This window comes from Nycticebus coucang, chromosome 7 (assembly GCF_027406575.1).
Source record: "Nycticebus coucang isolate mNycCou1 chromosome 7, mNycCou1.pri, whole genome shotgun sequence".
Taxonomy (NCBI): Eukaryota; Metazoa; Chordata; class Mammalia; order Primates; family Lorisidae; genus Nycticebus; species Nycticebus coucang.
In genome coordinates, this window is record NC_069786.1 from 134,676,446 (window position 1) to 134,695,482 (window position 19,037).

General features: G+C 44.7%; 1 protein-coding gene across 7 annotated transcripts in view; it reads left to right on the top strand.

Moving 5' to 3' along the window:
- Positions 1-19,037, top strand: part of TRAF3IP1 (TRAF3 interacting protein 1) — a 97,000-nt gene that overhangs the window by 8,107 nt on the left and 69,856 nt on the right. For 4 of the 7 annotated variants that reach the window (XM_053597560.1, XM_053597562.1, XM_053597563.1 and 1 more), the window contains exons 3-7: positions 76-237; positions 3,683-3,826; positions 3,910-4,293; positions 7,872-7,943; positions 9,013-9,088. In XM_053597560.1, the coding sequence (XP_053453535.1) occupies positions 76-237; positions 3,683-3,826; positions 3,910-4,293; positions 7,872-7,943; positions 9,013-9,088 (838 nt within the window). Of the gene's footprint in view, positions 1-75; positions 238-3,682; positions 3,827-3,909; positions 4,294-7,871; positions 7,944-9,012; positions 9,089-11,470; positions 11,573-13,290; positions 13,387-19,037 lie in introns of all 7 variants that reach the window. The other 3 variants (XM_053597559.1, XM_053597561.1, XM_053597565.1) reach the window with 2 other exon arrangements.

The window sequence follows — 19,037 nt, forward strand, 5'->3', positions numbered from 1 at the left end:
TGTATCTTAAAAAACTTTTTTCACACACAAGACTCCGATGAGATAATATTTATATTTTAAATGGAAATTTTTCAGGATAAAGATGCAAAAATTAGCTTCCTGCAGAAGGCCATAGATGTGGTTGTAATGGTTTCAGGAGAGTCATTATCAGCAAAACCAGCCCGAATTGTGGCCGGGCATGAGCCTGAAAAAACAAATGAGCTGCTCCAGATAATTGGAAAATGCTGTCTCAACAAGGTATGGGCATTTTGAACTTGATGAGTAACAACGAAGGGTGGGTGAGTGTCTTAAATTTAATGAATGCTGTGCTTTGAATCTGATCCCATCTATCCTGGAGCCCCAGAGTTACAGAGTAATTTAAAAACAAATAATAAAACAAGGAAGGATATGTTACGTACATAGAACACATAAAGCCCTCCAAGCTTTAAGTGTGGAACAGGGGACTTTTCAGGCACTTTGCTTCAGGCCTGGTGGCTGGAGGTTGCATGCCCAGGGTTCCAAGCCCTCATTCCTTCTCCTTAGGGGCCTTCTTTGAGGATAGGAGGCCCAGCCAGGGCCAAGGAGCTGCTTTTCTTCTTCCCTGGGGCTTATGGGAGTCTCTGTTCTCTTCCTGCGTTTCCAGCTTTGGTGTCTGCCTCCCTCCCTTCTTCCTTCCATCCCTCCTTCCTTCCTTCTGTCCCTTTCTCCCTCTTTCCCTTCTCCTCCTTCCCCTCTCCCACCCTCCTCTGTCTCCTGGCTGTTGTTTGAAGAGCCATGTCTTCCGAGGAATCCTGCATCAGTTATATAGGAGTAGATTTGTTCCTTCCTGAGGTTCTCACTATGAGCTGGAAACTTGGGTGTCAGGCCTGTCTGGTTGGATTGAGCCTGGGCTGTGTTCTCCTGGTTGTTGGAGGAGGTCACCCCAGGGCCTGCCTTCTTTGTGCAGGCCAAGTAGCCCCCAACGGGGGAGTGGAGTTGCCTGTACCCAGTGGATGGTTGGCTGGGGGCTAACCTGACATGTTACCAAAATGGGAGCAGGTGGGTTTGGTGCATGGCACAGCAGTGGGGTGGGGGGTGCACAGTGGAGTTAGGCTGTCTCCTGGGAGGCCCCAAGAGACCCTGGCACTTGGGCTGAGAGACCTGAAGTTGACTTTGCTGGTCCTTGGCTTCTGTCCCCAGGTTCCTTGCTCCCCTCTTCCACAGCCTTCATGTTGCTCATCTTTCTGACTTCCCTCTTCCCCCTGCATCTTTTGCTGTATTCTGGTTGCCTTGGAGCATGGCCAGTCCCTTGCGGTTCATGAGGCCCCTGGAAACCTGCTGTTGCTTCTTTCCCTTCAGGCCGTTTTCTCATCCCCACCCCTGTGCTCCATTCTAGCCACTGTGGGCCCCTGATGTCGGCACTGGCCAGGCTCCTTCGCTGTGCCTTTTACCTTGGTCTGGCTTGTGTCTCAGCCTGAGTTGCCTCCTCCAGCCTCTCCTGGCAGCAGCAGGGGGTCTGCAAGCTCTTCCCTGACACCTGGACTTTCCTTCCCCAACACTGACTTAGGTGTCCCCATGAGGTCCCTGCAGCCTGTTGACATTTAACTGTTGCATTTGTCTGCCCGATCCTTGGTGTGTCCTGGGCCATGTGCAGGCGTGCAGCAGTCTCAGTGCTCGCTGGTGGAGGGAGCGTGTGTGAGCCGATCCTTAGTGTGTCCCAAGCCCGTAGAGCCAGGCGTGCAGCAGTCTCAGTGCTCGCTGGTGGAGGGAGCGTGTGTGAGCCGATCCTTAGTGTGTCCCAAGCCCATAGAGCCGGGTGTGCAGCAGTCTCAGTGCTCGCTGGTGGAGGGAGCGTGTGTGAGCCGATCCTTAGTGTGTCCCAAGCCCGTAGAGCCAGGCGTGCAGCAGTCTCAGTGCTCGCTGGTGGAGGGAGCGTGTGTGAGCCGATCCTTAGTGTGTCCCAAGCCCGTAGAGCCAGGCGTGCAGCAGTCTCAGTGCTCGCTGGTGGAGGGAGCGTGTGTGAGCTGATCCTTAGTGTGTCCCAAGCCCATAGAGCTGGGTGTGCAGCAGTCTCAGTGCTCGCTGGTGGAGGGAGCGTGTGTGAGCCGATCCTTAGTGTGTCCCAAGCCCATAGAGCCGGGTGTGCAGCAGTCTCAGTGCTCGCTGGTGAGGGAGCGTGTGTGAGCCGATCCTTGGTGTGTCCCAGGCCCGTAGAGCCGGGTGTGCAGCAGTCTCAGTGCTCGCTGGTGGAGGGAGCATGTGTGAGCAGGATGTCTAAGTGCAGGTGTCAGACCCTGAGTGGCTGTCAGGGTCACTGGAGAAGGAATTTTTGCACTTGGTAGGGCTTGAATTAGATCATATCTTTTTTCCCCAGGTTTTAAAAATTGTGTTAATGGCCACCTAACATACAGTTATCATCCTAACCATTTAGGATGTTGGTTGAAAACCAATAGGTGTACAGTTTAGTGGTTGTAAATATATTCATAATGTGAAACTATCACCACCACCCATTTCCAGGACTCTTTTCATCTTGCAGAACTGAAATTCTGTCCCCATTAAACTCTAATCCCATCCCCCTCCCCCAGACCCTGGCACCCGCGTTCTGCTTTCTCCACGAATCTGACTACTCTCTGCACCTCCTGGAAGTGAGGTCTTAGAATATCTGTCCTCTTGTGACTGGCTTATTTCACTTAGCATAATGTCCTCGAGGTTCATCCAAGTTCTAGCATGTGTCAGAAGTCCCTCCCTTTTTAGGGTTGAATAATATATTATTATTATTATTATTATTTTTTGAGACTGACTCTCCCAAGCTGTTGCCCTGGGTAGAGTGTGTGGCGTCACACACAGCAACCTCAAACTCTTGGGCTTAAGTGATTCTCTTGCCTCAGCCTGCCAAGTAGCTGGGACTACAGGCACCCACCACACGCCTGGCTATTTTTTGGTTACAGTTGTCGTTTGGCAGGCCTGGGCTAGATTTGAACCCACCAACTCTGGTATATGTGGGTGGTGCCCTAGCCTCTGAGCTGCAGGCACCAAGCCTGGGTTGAATAATATTAATTATACCACATTTTGTTTATGTGGGTTGCTTCCACATAAACCTTTGGGTTGCTTCCACATTTTAGCTGTTGTGACATGGGACATGGGTGCACAGGTATCTCTTCACGACCCTGTTTTCAGCTCTTTTGGGTATATACTACCCAGGAGGGGAAATGCTGAATCATATAGTAATTCTATGCTTAATTTTTTTGAGGACCTGCCATACTGTTTGCTGTAATAGATGCATCACTTGATATTCCCACCAGCTGTGCACATTCTTGTCAACACTTATTATTTTCTGTTTATTTAGCTGCTGCCCTCCTAATGAGTGTGAGGTGGTTAGATCAACCCTTAAAGGCCTTTCAGCTGGGATTCTGGGATTCCCATTAGAAGTGTAAGGTATTTGTGGAGGGTGGGTCAGTTCTGTTCCTGAACAATGCACAATTGTGCTTGGCAGCTTGGGTAGAATTAGAATGGGTTCATTTAGTTTGGTTGATCTGCTGTTAACGAATGAAGTGCAAAGAGCAATAGTTATGAAGGGATGCTGTGCTTTCTGTGTGGTAACTATTACCTTCTAATATTTTATTTGAATTTCATTGGTAGAAAAAGGATCTGTTTAATGAGCTGCCTTTGAGTGCTGACTACTCATTTTTACCTTGTGTTTCTTTCCTTACCTTTGGATAACAAGCTCTCCAGTGACGATGCGGTGAAGAGAGTCTTAGCTGGAGAGAAGGGGGCTGTGAAAGGAAAGCCCTCAGTGACTTCACAGTCTCAAGAACTGGACAATAAGAATGTGAAAGAGGAGGAGTCCAGAGTTCATAAAGATAAAGAGGTGAATTGCAAGTTGCACATATTGGAAATAGCCTTTTTGTGGTTTAGGTAAAAACATTTATAAATGATACTGTTTTTTTTTAGGATAGAAAAAACTCAGAAATAAAAGAGAGAAGTACAAGCAGAGAGCGAAAACAGAAAGAAGAATTGAAAGAAGAAAGCAAACCAAGAGAGAAGGAAAAAGACAAGGAGAAGGCCAAGGAGAACGACAGAGACAGACACAGGGAAGGGGAGCGAGAGAAAACCAAGTCTCGGGCCAGGCCGGAGCGAGACAGAGACAGAGGCAAAGAGTCGGACCGTGAGAAGGAGAGAGAGAAGAGGAGTGAGGGAGGGAAAGAGAAAGAGAGATTGCGGGACAAGGACCGAGACAAAGGGAGGGACAGGGACAGACGGAGAGTGAGAAATGGGGAGCACTCCCGGGACCTTGACAGGGAGCAGAGCAAAGAGCACGACAAGGTGGAGAGGAAGGTAAAACCTCGCCGGAAGCTTCTGCCTTACCTTACCAAGTGTCTGTCGGCTCTCTGAAATGGGTTTGTCTTTTAATGTGATTAGGAAACTGGTTTTCTTTTCCTTTTTTTTTTTTTTTTTTGTGAGAGTCTTTTGTGTCACCCTGGCTGAAGTGCAGTGGCATTGTAATAGCTCACCGCAACCTCCCAACTCCTTCCTGAGTTCAAGCCATTCTCTGCCTTGACCTCCCAGAATGCTCGGATTATAAGCCTGAGCTAGGGCACCCAGCTGGAAACTGGTTTTCTTTTATACCAATTTAAAATTAATAACAATCTTGGTATTTAGTAGAAACCCAAAGAGATTTGAGTTTCCTGCCAGGTGTTTTTTTTTTTTTTTTTCTTTTGTCCCTTAATAGCAGTTTATTGTTCAATCATTTATTAAGGCATTATGCAGTAAGATTTCAACCAGTTCCTACTTTGTATCCAGGAAGAATTCTGCTGAAACATAAGTGCTATGAGAGTGTAAGTTGGATTTTTTACTCATACGTTCACTGTTGCATTCTCAACCTAGCAGAGTGTCTGACACATGGTAGATTCACAATAAATATTTGGTGGAGGAATGAATTGAGAGTCCAGGGAGGCGATGACAGACTTTTCAGATCATGAAACACTGGGTGGAATCGATCAATAGAGAGTGGCTTATGAGATCTCTTTTTTACGATGTGGATCTTGGGATATTGGAAGATAATTTGGTTGAAGAAGTCAGGAAAATGCATGAAATATTTTTTCTTTTTAGAGGTTTTCTCCTTAAATGGTTTCTCTTTTTAGAGGCACTGTTAGTGCTTCCCACTAGGCATGTAGAGACGGCGGCATTCTCAGGGTTCGAGCTGAGCTGCCCACGTTGCCCTTGTCTTCATCTTGCCAGCCGTCTTCAGATTCATCGTTTTTCCTCTCTCTGCCATGTGTATGTTTGTTTGCATTTGGGTACTTTTCTATTTTCTGAAAAGTAGGGTGGCTGTGTCTCAGCATTGCACGGAGCGTTCACAAGCAGTCTGGGCTGCCTATGTGGTGTCTTTTGGAGCATGATAGTCCTGGGCTACTTTCGAAGTCTTTTAGGCGTTAGCGGATAAGTATAATGAAACCTTCATTTATAGTAGTTCTTGTTTAATTAAACTTTCAGATAAACTTAGGTTTGGCCGGGCAATCTTTTGGTTTCAAACTGTGTTCTCTTTTGGACTCCGTTTACGTCCAGGCTGTTTTTCCAGATGCCCATTCTTGTGGGTATAGCAGATGGTAGCGTCCTGGGAGAATGGTGGGAATCATGTGGCCTCCACCTGCTCAAAAGGAGGAAGCAGAGGTCTGTAAGGCTCAAGCCCTGCAGCAGGCAGTGAGGGGCAAGGCCTGAGCCGGCCCCCAGCCATGTTGATTTGTACATTGCATCTCGGGGTGACTATCCGGGAGGGGATTGGGCTATGCAGGACTGACCCTGCAGGAGTCCCGCAGACCAGTCTTTTCTGTGGAAGTCAGCATAAGCCCATCTTGAGATCTGTGCGTGACAGTGAGAAAGAGGGTGTGTATCCAAAAAGACTGTTGTGGTTTGTTAGTAATTGCACGTAGTGTTCTACTGGGAACTTTGGCATTTGACTATTTATTTAGATGTCACCCTTCACCCACCTCTGTGCACATCTGGTGTAGTGTAACCTATGATATGTGTCTGAAGCTGGATTACTTTATGAGTTTTAGAAATCAAAAAAACATTTCTCAACTTTTGCCTCTTTTTAGAGGTCTTAGAAAAAGTATTTTTCACCAACCTGAATTTTCTGAGCTGTATTTTACTGTGTGAGGCAGCCTGGGAATGGGATAAATTTCCTTGGCTCTTAAGGTCTTCAGATCCAGTGTTCCAACGTTATGTTCTTCAAACTCCTAATGACGTGACTGGTCTTTACAGACAGAGAGAAAGATAATTCAAAGAGAAATTTTATAGGCCAATATTTGGAAACACGTCAGAACCAAGGCGGAACAATGGCTTTGATTAAAGGTGTCTGAGAACATGGCGAAGTTTTCCTACTCAGGGTGGTACTCTCTGGCTGAGGTCAGATTTGGGGGGATCTTAGCATGGTGAAGTGACTGTTTTCCTACTAAGGATGATGCTCTCTGGCTGAGGTCAGATTTGGAGAGTTCTTAGCATGGCGAAGTGATGGTTTTCCTACTGAGGGTGGTACTCTCTGGCTGAGGTCAGATTTGGGGGGATCTTAGCATGGTGAAGTGACTGTTTTCCTACTCAGGATGGTACTCTTGTGGCTGAGGTCATATTTGGGCAGATCTTAGCATGGTGATTTTGTTCACCTGGCTCTTTTGTCAGAATCTGGGGTTTTCTTTATCTAGCCATGGATCTGGGAGGTGGTAGCATTGTCTTCTGGTAAAAAGTGTCAAGCAGATGAGATGGCTCCCCAGGAGCCCTCGTATCCTGGCCTTTTGTCACCTCTGGGAATGCCTGTCCCCACGTTAGATTCAAGTTCTCATGCAGCTGCTGCAGTCACTCTTTACCTTCTGGTCAAATTCCTGTTCTTTTTTTTTTTTTGAAAGGTGATTTATTGTTTTATTTTATTTATTTATTTATTTTTTTTATTAAATCATAACTGTATACACTGATATGATCATGGGGCATCATACACTCCTGTTCTTAATGTAGAAGAGAGGATGATGAGATGCTCTCAACCTGCCTTGTGGGCTTTTGGGAAGAAAAGGTGAAATAGTAGCTGTGAAAACACACTGGACAGTCAGGAGTGTGTTATAGTGAGGTGGTGGCAGCCCAGGTGCTGGGTTAGACCAGTCAGCTGGGGATCCTGGGCCCCTCTTCTAACCCCGAGCCCCTGGCAGCAGCTGAGGGTGGTGAGGATGGGTGAGCAGCATGTGGGGTAATTACTGCTGATATAATCTGATGCAGCTATAATTAACTTATTAGGACATTGAATTCTTGAAATCCTGAATAAGCATCCTTTGCTTTTCATCAGCATGGAGAAAAGTCTCGATGATAATCTGCTCTGCTAACATTGAGTTATATGTTTGAAAGAACTGGTTTAAGGTGTGAGATGGTATTTACAGTTTTCATATAGTTTGTCTTGTGAAAGTGCTTTCCTGACCTAAAGATCGAAGGCTTTTCTTAAAAAGAATCACTCCATTCTAAAGTCACCTCCTTATGAGAAACTAGGAATAGGGCAGCTTTTCTGTGGACATTGGTGGTTTAGGTTGTTCACTCCAACCCTCGTTTCCAGATCCTGTGTTTCACTGGGTATGTTTCCGAGATGTGTGGCATGGCCGAGGGATTTGGTATTCCAAGTAGTTTCCTGAGAGGTGGGATTGTTTTAAGTCCTTGCCACCTACTCTGCCCTTTATGGGAAAAGATCTCCCTGCTGTTGGCTTGGAAGATTCTGGAAATCTGAGTAGAAATAAGAACAACAAATAAGCATACCCGGGGTGGCAATGCAGTGTTCTTGTGGGATGGATTACCTTGCTGTTGGTAGTGTTACGTAAAATATCAATGTAGTTTTACATGTTACATATTTGAGTAATTCTAAGTTTGTAAATTTTTTTTTATAGTCGGCAAGCTCAGGAGAAATGTCTAAAAAGTTGTCAGATGGATCTTTTAAAGACTCCAAAGCTGAAACAGAGGTAAACTTTAAAAAATGACTATAAGAGACATAATGCTTGTGTTGCAATAGTAAATGCTGTGTCCTTTTCTGGTCCACTGAGGCCTGGGAGCAGAGCACGTAATAGGCCCATGTTTATTTTGTTGTAAAAGCAATCATTTAAGTGGTTTACCTCCTGGGAAAATGGATGGGGTATATTTATTCTCTGCTTTTCTGTGGGCACTCCTGGGTCTATTTAGACTTTGATAAGTGTGATGTGTGATTTATAAAGGGATGGGGTAGTCATTTGGGGGAGAGGGTGGAGGTGGCACTCAGGATGAGTCTTGGAGATGATTAAAGATTAGGTCACCAGGCAGACCGGGAAAGGGAGGGCTGGCTGAAGGGACCCCTCTAAGCTCATCTTGGCCCGTTTGGGATCCCACGTTTCACAGTGGAGGCCCACATGTCCACCAGGCCTCCTGTGGAGGTGAGAGTCCTCCCAAGCAGCAGGGTCCGCTGAGGTCCAGGTCAACTTTCACAACCCAGTTTGCATCTCAGAAGTGCTGGGGAGATGGCTGGTCCTGGAGGAGAGGCTGGGAGGCCAGTTAGGAGACCACGTGAGGCTGGATCTGTGCCAGGGAGCAGGTACAGGGCGTGCTGTAAGTCTCTACTTCGTTTTCTGTTTCAACACAATGTGGAAGTTTTTACCTTCGGAGTTAATTACAATGCTTGTAATAAGTGTATAGCAATAGAGATGAGACCTCATTAGCACAGCTGGTATGAAAGTGACTCTCAAAGTGTGGCTAGCAGTACATTTCTATGTACTTGAAGCCACTAATCTTTTTTTGATAATTTTTTCAGCAGCACCTAACCTTTTTAAGGCCGTACAAAAAGATGGAATCCTCAGTTTAGTGTGCAAGACTCTGCCTTGTCCCAACTCACGCTGTGGGGCCAGGAGTGCTTTGTTTTGAGCTGACATCAGCTTCTTTCACCGCACGCAGATGCTGCTGTGGGTTCATACTCTTCCTCCAGCAGAGCTTGGAAAATAAATGTGCTAATCGTGCTGCTGTGTGATGAGGCACTTAATTTTTTTTTGTTCTCTTTTCTTTAAGACTGAGATTTCCAGTAGATTATCCAGGTCATTGACAACGAAAACTTCAAAACGGCGTTCCAGAAATTCGGTGGAAGGTACGATGAACATATATGTGGCTGAGAATATGGGTATTTTTTTTTTTTTTTTGCTTTCATCACAATATCTAGTAGGAAAGAACTCATGTGGCTGGAAAACAGACCTGCTGTGTCTAGGAACGAACAGTGACTGTGTGGAAATAATGAAGACTTGGGGCTGCCACACGTGTGTGCATGTGTGTGAGTTCACAACACCAGGGGCAGAGTAGCCCCTCTTTGCTGGAAAACTGTGTTGAAATCTAAAGGGTGTGACTGAATTTTCATTTTCCAGAAATACTTATGCTTCATTTGTGTTTCATTGGCTCTGTCCTTCACATTGGGGGAGGCTGAGTTTAAGGTTGAGGCAGGCTGGATGTGAAGAGCATATAGGCGGATAATGTTTGTGCATTTAAAACCAGTGGACATGGCTGTGAGTCACGGACGGTTCCTCCAGACAGACCAGCAAACGGAGCAAGTACAATCAGGCAAATGCAGGGAAGGTGCTGCTGGAGGCCACTTTTACTGGAAGTGTGAAGTTACTGTGAATGAGCAGTAGTTTCTGAAGAATGGTACCTTTCTTAAATTGTGAGGTGGTTGGAATTTTTCCTTTGGAAATGAAACCTGGGTAGTAAGTTGCCGTCTTTCACGATAGTTAGCAGAGCTTCAGTGAACGTCTGTGTGCCGGAAGCCTTTTCTCTCTTGCGGGTGGTCGCTGTGGGATGGGTCCCCAGAAGTGTGGTCACTGGCAGGCAGGGGCACAGGTGCTGTGAGGTCTCAGCTGCCCCAGCGCCTCTACTGGTGCCCTCTTCTGTACCTTCTCCAGGGTTTTAAAGATGTGTTGATGTTGATGGATGACAAACAAACATTTAATTACCAGTGGGACTGCACGCTCTTCCCAGGTGTGTTGGTTTCCGCTGTCTCCTCTGCCTGCAGCGTCACATTCTCACCAGTGTGTGCTGCCTGCACTCAGGATGGCTCGCTTTACAGAAGGGCTGCTTGTATTTTTTTCCCACTGATTATGTTTGCTTTGGTTTCTTATTTGCCTGAGTGTTAAAATTTTATGTACTTGAAGCCACTAATCTTTTTTGGTAATTGGTTTAGAGATTGGAGAGATGAAGATTTGTATCTTATCCTACATTTTCACACTTAATCTGTTTAGTTACCTCTTTTAATTTATGGTATAAAGTGAGGCTCTGAATTTATTTTTTCAGAATAATTCACCAACTGTTCTAGGAGCACTTAATAATTACTTGCACCCTTCCCTCCTGCTGTTGCCCTTTGCAATCTGAGTTCTCTCTCTCTGTGTGTTTTATTTTCACCTTTCTGTTTTACTACTGTTTTCCTATCATTGTTCTTTTCACGGAGTTTTAAGCCATTTTATTTGCTTATTCTTCCAGATGAATTTTAAAATTACTTCATGACTCAAAGAATCTCACCTTCCATAGAACTAATGTCCTAGGATTTAATTGGACTTGCATTAAGTTTATGAATTCATTAGTTTGGGAAGATTGGATACTTCTAATTCCAAGTTAGTAAACTGGTCACCCCCTTCTGAGAAGGTGTGTGTGATGTGGTTGGGTGCGTCACTTAGTCAAGGTGCTTGCTCAGTCATGTGTTTTGTTTTTAGGGCAGCGGTTCTCAGCCAACTGTATTAAAGGCTCGCTGCATTAGGAAGGTTGAAAACCACTGTTTTAGGGTGATTTTTTGGAAATGGTTGTCTTTTTACGGTCATTGTTATGTGGGTGATTTATTGATTTTCGTTAACTGTATCTTAAATCTAGCTTTGCTCTTGAATTCAGTGGTTCTTCCATCGATTCTTCTGGGTTTTCTAAGCAGCAGTTGTACCGTCTGTTCTTTGTTAATCACTCAGGATAGTTGCATCTGTGTTGACTGGTGAGCTTGTGTTACGGGTTTCTTTTTGTGTGATCTTCAAGAGATTTATTATCAGAGATTTGCAGACTTTGTGACATTAGCTTTACCGAGCTGTCAGCAACTCGGTGGACTTTGTCTCTCTGCCTGCAAGCCGGGTGCTGACCTTACCGTGGGTTCCCTGGCAAAGCTGGCACTCTGCCTGGACATCTGCCTTGCTTAAGTGGGTTGGCATTTGGGCAAATGTCCAGTACCCAGGGGTGTGTGAGACACAGGACCTCTGTGTTCTGTTCAAGGGACACGTGAGGGTATCAGGTTTGTTAAACATACTTCTACTTTTAAAATCAATCTAGAATCTCTATAGAATGAAAAAGAAATTCTGTATAAGAATATAGTTTTGCTTATTTCTAAGTAGCGTATGTATAGCAGAGTTGATCACTTGGAGTGAGTACATTTTAATTTCATTTGTTTGTTAACTAGGCAGCATTATAAGTTAAGTTTAATTCATATTTTCATTGTGCAATTTCACGTCAGGAAGAAGGGACTCTAGAACGAGTGAACATATTCTTTCCTCTGAAAAAGAACATAACTCTTCCTACTGTAAAACTAAGAAAGAACATACCGTGAAACAGCTCGGTAAGATTGAGCGAGCCCCAGCGATGCTGTGTGTGAGTGTTTGCGAATTGAAGTCTTTCCTGCCTTCTTCCTTGATCACTGAAGGGTTGGCTCTCTGTGGGGTGGTCAGCACAGGTGGCTCTGCTTGCCCTGCGGCCGGGGCACTTCCTGGCCAGAGCAGAGAGAGGAAGAAGCACATGTGGGCACCCCCAGTCAGGGCCTGGTTGGCTGCCCCCTGCCAGCCACAGATGTTTCTACTCTATATCAGTTACGGGCAGAAATGGTCCATTTGAGCCTTCCTTTTTTTTTTTTTTTTTTGAGACAGGGTCTTGCTTTATCTCCCAGGCTGGAGTGTAGTGGTGCAGTTAGCTCACCGTAGCCTCAGACTCTTGGACTCAAGTATCCTCTTGCCTCAGCCTTCTAAATGGCTGGGACTATAAGTGTGTGCTACCACCCCTGGGTGATTTTTTTTTTATTTTTAATAGAAACAGGGGCTTGCTATCTTGCTCAGGGTGGTCTTGAACTCCTGGGCAGAAGCTATCCTTCCACCTTGGTGAAGCCACTGTGAGCCACTGTGCCCAGCTGAGCCTTCCTTTCCTTATTGTGTAGACACGTGTACTAAAGGGCACACAGAAGCATTTGTGTGTGTGCTAGTGATGAGGCTGATAAAGGAAGCAGGGTGAGGGCGTGGGCAGGGGGGACCTCTCTGATGGAGACATGTGGCTAGTGGGCTGATGAGGGTGAGGGAGGACACGCAGGTGTCCAGAACCTCTGAGCAGAGCCCTTGAGCTGGGGGAAGACTTGCCTGTGTGAGGGGCGAGGCTGGGGTGAGAGAGAGGGGCAGTGACTGTAGGCAGGGCTCAGGGCTGCTGGGCCACGTTAGTGTGTGTCTTACAATCAGTGTGAGCAGGACACCTTGGACGGTTTTAAGCATGACAGAGGCAAGGTCTGACTTACGTTTTATAGGAAAAGAATGGAGGCCAGAGAGCAGCGAGGAGGTTGTCATGGCATCTAGATACTAGACAATGGTGGCTCTGTCCAAAATACTAGTAGTGAGAGCAGATCGAGTTAATTGTGCTGATGGATTGGGTGTCATTTGTTAGAAAGGAGAGGAACCAAAGATACGATCCATTCTGAGAGGGGCCTTGGAGCCCAGGTGGTGCCTTACTGAAAGAAAGGGCTTGGGGAGAAACTGGTTGGTGGAACGGGACAGTGGGGTTGGGGCAGGGTTAGGAGTTCTGTCCACTTGACACCTCTACTTGGCTGGACACTTTGAGTTTGAGATGTCTGTGAAACAGCCAAGTAGAAGTGTGAAGTGGACAGCTGGATGTGTAGACCTAGAGATGAAGGAGAAAGTTGGAGAAACTGTTAGCAGACAGGCATTGCTTACAGCTAAGGACCCTCTGTGAAAATCCAGGGGTGTGTGCAGGTAAAGAGGGCACGGTGAACTCCACAAGTGGAGAGAGGAGGAGGAGGATCTGGGCAAAGCAAGAAGTGCAGCAGGTTGGAGGGAACCTGGGAGAGCGGGAGGCTCAGAGGAAGAGGGAAGTGCTGGGCGGGAGACAGGCTCCTTGCCAGGCTCTTCAGAGGGGCAGGCACACAGAGGCTGAGAGTTGACATTTTGTCGACAAGGCAGTTTGTTGGGCACCCTGGCATAAAGCCCTGTAAAACTCACCTAAAGCAACCAAACACAAAAACCTGTACAATATTTTAATCTGTTGTTAACTATTTTATGTCAGGAAGGAAGGAGGATAATATTTCAGCTAAAATTTTATACCCCATAGTATCTGGATTAAATAACGAACCAGATCAGGAAACTACAACTTCAGAAATAGGTAAGAAAAATATTTTCTTTAGTTTAAGTTCCTCTCCACTTTAATATGAAATAGTTATTTAAATCTCAGTGTAGTTAGTATTGTTTATTAGTCTAAGCACTTAAATATTCATCAGATTTTTTCACAGTTTACCGAAGATTAGAAATGACTCAATGTTTTATTTTCTTTAATTTGCTAAGTTGTATAACTTTATTAACTCAGCTTTAAGTTACCCTTTTACATGCCTTTTAATATATAACTTATTTTTACATTTAAATCAAAATGCTATGTTAATTTTGCAATTGGAATTTTACAAAATAATGTGGTTGATTATATAGAGAAACTATTTTTTACATCTTCATCCTGCTCTGTTTTATTCTATTAAGAAAAAGGGTAACCCATTTTTGGCAGGTTGTTGTGTTTCTTGCCAGCCTGCTGTGGTGTAGTGCAGTTGTTGTTCTTCTGATATGATGGGGTAATCCTCAGTTAAATATCTGTGACTTAAGGCTAAATTCAGAAATGTTATGGCTGGGCGCCTGTAGCTCAGTGGTTAGGACGCCAGGCTGGTGGGTTCAAACCTGGCCTGGGCCTGCTAAACAAAAATAGCCGGGCATTGTGGTAGGTGCCTGTAGTCTCAGTTAGTAGGGAGGCTGAGGCAAGAGAATCGCTCGAGCCCGTGTTTGAGGTTGCTGTGAGCTGTGATGTCACAGCACTCTACCAAAGGTGACAAAGTGAGACCCTGTCTCAATTAAAAAAAAAAAAAAAAAGAAAGAAATTTTAGCATTCTTGAGTTGCATTTGGTGAAAAATAGTATAAATTTTGACTCTAGGGAAAGAACATTTTTGTCTGGGCTCGACTTGCCTCATATCTGTCTGACTTTTGAAAATTCCGAAGCTGTAGCTGGAATAATGATAAGTGCATCCATTTGTGTGCGTGTGTTTCTTTCCCCTTTAGGACTTGCATTTCTAGGAGGGGTGTGTTTGCAGTATTCCACCCCATCACTGGCACAGCAGGTGCGGTGTGGAAAGTGGTCTGTGGTGATTTCCTTCAACTGCATGGGGTTTATCTAGGTCGTCAGCACTACGGGATGACTAGATAAAAGCTACTAACTAGAGCAGAATGATCTCTTTTCACCGTGGGCATGCATGTTACAATCCAGCCACATCTTGTGGTAGTATATTTCATTTCATTTCATTTTATTTTTTGGCTTTTTATTTTATTTCGTTGCTTATTTTTTATTTCTTTACTTTTTTTTGTTGTTGTTATTGAGACAGGGTCCCACCCTATGCCCCTGAGCAGAGGGCAGTGGGCGTGGTAGCTCACTGCAACCTCAGACTCGGGCTGCGGGCACCCCGCTGCCTCAGCCTCCGGAAGCCACTGGGATTACAGGTGCTCGCTGCGGCACCTGGCTGGGTTTTTCCATTTTTTTCATGAGTCGGGGTCTCACTGTCGCTCAGGTTAGTCTTGAACTCCTGAGCTGAAGCAATTCTCCCTCCTCAGTCTCCCACAGTGCTGGGATTACAGGCGTGAGCCACCGCGCCTGGCTTGTGGTAGTATATTTCATATCTGCAGGGGATAGTCTCATCTGTGGGTTTCCAGGACTCTGCATCCTGTACTGCAGGAAAGCGCAGTGGGCAGTGGTGAAGCTTGCAGACTGCTGTTGGGCCCCACTGTACAGTGAGGGCGCCAGGTGTGAGACCAGTGGGATCCCCTGTGGCCTCGAGCAAGCTGCCTGGGTGGTTTCTGAACCACAGTTTCCTCCCTGCGTTCCAAGTGGATGGGATGATGTCTGCAGAGTGGCTGCTTGTCACAGGGGTGCTGTGCATACACAATGTGCTTTGTTATAGGTCAGGCCAGTGTAAATGACCGTCCCAACTCTGGCTTAGTACAATGGATTTGAAATAAATTGAAACCATTCTTTAGATATATTGAGCACTTTGTTGATACTGTGTATAAGTGTGAAAGTAATAGGAGTTCAGTTGTTAAGTGTAAACTATAAACATTGTTTCTCAGCTGAGCTTTTTGAAGCCAAATGCCACCTGTGTGAGTCTCCAGCAAGCACCATCCCTGGGTTCTGGTTAGAAACCGTGACTGGAGTAGATCAGGGCTCAGGAGTGACCCTTTCCCTCTTTCCCCTCCACCAAGGCCTCCTTTCTTTGAGTCCTGCCACTGCGCAAGCTGTAAGTCCTGGCTATCACAGTCACACGTTTTCTTGCACCGGAACTCAGCATTTGTTATTGGTTGTTTATAGTTCCTTTACTCTGGTGAGTGTGATTTCCATAGCCGCTGGCCTTGGGTCTAGTTGATGAGCTGCTCCTCACAATACCTTTCATTCTTAGTGCTTCAAACAAAACCCACGTTTGCAAAGACAACTGGGCCCATTGGCACTGCCCTGGCCCCATCGGCATTGCCCTCTCAGGGTCGTCATCAGAAAATCTGTAGGGTTTGTGTGGATTGAAGAGTTCAACAAGCCATTTGTCCATTTCTTTTTTAAAACATGAAAGTATATCTTTCCACATTCCATTGTTTACAATTAATTGCTTGACAATTCCAACTTTTTCTGGAACATTTAACCATTTCTTTATTTTGTTTAGTTTCTCTCATTTCATTTTTGCTTTGTTATTTAAACATTTTTATTATGAAAAATAACAGAAAAGTAGAAAGAATAGTACAATTAATATCCATATACCACTCCGTTTCAGCAGTTTTAACTTTTTGTCATATTTGCTTCATCTACTTCAAAGAATGTTAAAAACCTCCTAACACTTTCTCTCTAAATACTTATACTTCAGCATACAGCTTAAGAAAAGAAGACATTCTCCTACCTAATCACAAAATAATGACTGAACTAAAGCTGAATTATAATTTCCTAATAGCGTGTAAAACCCATGTTGTATTTTGATTGTCTCCCAATTTTTCTTTTTTTTTAAGAGACAGAGTCTCACTTTGTCGCCCTTGGTAGAGTGCTGTGGCGTCAACACAGCTCACAGCAACCTCCAGCTCTTGGGTTTAGGCGATTCTCTTGCCTCAGCCTCCCATGTAGCTGGGACTACAGGCGCCCACCACAACGCCTGGCTATTTTTTTGTTGCAGTTTGGCCAGGGATGGGTTTGAACCCGCCACTCTTGGTATATGGGGCTGGCACCTCACCCATTGAGCCACAGGCACCACACCCCAAAATGTTTTTTATTTAAAAAAAGGAAAACACTGGTTATTGGATCACGTTAAACATTTACCAACTCTGTAGCTGAAATTTGTATAGAGCATGGGAGAATGATGGGCTGCTGCAGTGGTGTCTGGGCTACACGTCTGATGAGTGAGCTTCCTGCTAATAACTGACTGCGAACTGTCCTCCCAGCCACGGCAGCACTCTTGGCTTTAGACACATGATCGCATTTGACTCTGATGGCAGATCCGTGAGGTTCTGCAGCTTGTAGCTCAGGAAGGGCAGGGAACCTACTCCAAGCGTATGGGGTGGTGAGCAGAAGGGTTAGTGTTTGACCTTGAAAAGTTTTGAGCCAGGGGTCACATTCTGACCTACAAGGTTCACTGGGTGCCAGATAGTTCCAGAGAACTGATTGCACAATGATTTGATTTTTTTGCCAGTTCAAAGTAATTTTAGTTTTTTTGTAAGTACCTTATTTTTTTAAAGACTTGTTTGACAAGCTGGTTAATCTGTCCTCTGTGATTAAGAATTGATTGTACAGTGTCGTGTTGTGAATACGTAGTTTGCTTTTATGTTCTATTTGTGTGAACTTGGGGTTTAGTATAGCCTACTTAAGAATACCACTGGAAGTTTGAAAAGATAGAAGTGTGCAAACATCATTGGTCTTCTTGAACTGCAGGAAGAAGATATCGCAATTGCAATTTACTTATTGTGATGGTAGGCTTTGGTAGGTATAGAAAATGTTTGACACTTTCAAATTGAGTATAAAATCCTGAAATTATTAGGTAGTTTTCTTCAAAAGTCAAGAATCTGTAATTGCCATGCTTACATTTGTTTTTAGATTTTTTTTAAAAAAGAACTTAATATTTCAGTTTGGTGCCCATAGTTGAGTGGGTAGGGTACCAGCCACATACACCCAGGATGGTGGGATGGAACTCCGCCCAGGCCAACTAAACAACAATGACAACGGCAGCGAAAAAATAGCTAGGCATTGTGGTGGGTGCCTGTAGTCCCAGCTACTTGGGAGGCTGAGGCAAGAGAATCGCTAAAGCATAAGAGTTGGAGGTTGCTGTGAGCTGTGATGCCATGGCACTCTACCCAGGGTGACAGCTTGACTCTATCTCAAAACAAACAAACAAACAAAAAAAATCCAAGACATAAATAACCATTTACATCGTACTAAGTCAGTATCATTTTTATAGATTGAAAAAATTTCCTTACAAAACTATGTCGTCTATTTTATGTAGTTCTGTTACAAAAATAAAGCAGTTATTTGATTGCTAATGATAGATTAAGAAATAAGGTATTTCGGGGAGTGAGAGCAAGATGGCGGCCGAGTAACAGCTTCCCTGCAAGTAGGCACTGTGAGTCTGGGGAGATAAGACTCCAGGCATCTCTGGCTGGTGGGATCTGCCTATAATCATCTCTTTGAGGATACAGGGAGTCAACGAGAGACTTCTGGACCCCAAGAGGAGGACAAAAACAGTGGAAAACTGGCAAGTGGTTGCGTGTGTTCGATTGGTCTAATCCCACTGGCAGCTTCCAGAGGCACGAGAACTTAAAGAGCAAGAGGAAGTGAAAGGAAAATTAGGGCAAGGAAACAGATAAAAGAAATCACTCATGAGGAAGAATCAGCAGAAAACTCCTGGCAGCATGAAGAACCAGTCCCGAGCAACCCCTCCAAGGGACCATGAGGTAGCTACTGCAGAGGATTCCACCTATAAAGAAATGTTAGGAATGACAGAAAGGGAATTTAGAATACACATGTTGAAAACAATGAAAGAAATGATGGAAACAATGAAGGAAACTGCTAATAAAGTGAAAAATAACCAAAAGGAAATCCAAAAACAGAATCAAATAAGAGATGAACGATACGAAGAATATAGAAAGGATATAGCAGAGCTGAAGGAACCGAAACAGTCAATTAGGGAACTTAAAGATGCAATGGAAAGTATCAGCAACAGGTTAGACCATGCAGAAGAAAGAATTTTGGAGGTAGAGGACCAAGTTCTTGAGATAACTCAGATAGTAAAAGAGGCAGAAAAGAAGAGAGAGAAAGCAGAACGTTCACTGTCAGAATTGTGGGACTTTATGAAGTGTTCCAACATACAAGTTATAGGAATCCCAGAAGGGGAAGAAGAATGCCCCAGAGGAATGGAAGCCATACTAGAGAATATTATAAATGAAAATTTCCCAAATATCACCAAAGATTCTGACACACTGCTTTCAGAGGGATATTGGACTCCAGGTCGCCTCAACTCTAACTGAGCTTCTCCAAGACACATTGTGATGAACCTGTCCAAAGTCAAGACAAAAGAAAAGATTCTGCAAGCTGCCAGGAGTAAGTGCCAGTTGACCTACAGGGGCAAATCCATCAGGGTGACTGCAGACTTCTCTAATGAAACTTTCCAAGCAAGAAGACAATGGTCGTCTACCTTTAATCTACTTAAACAGAACAATTTCCAGCCCAGAATTCTACATCCTGCTAAGTTAAGCTTCAAAATTGA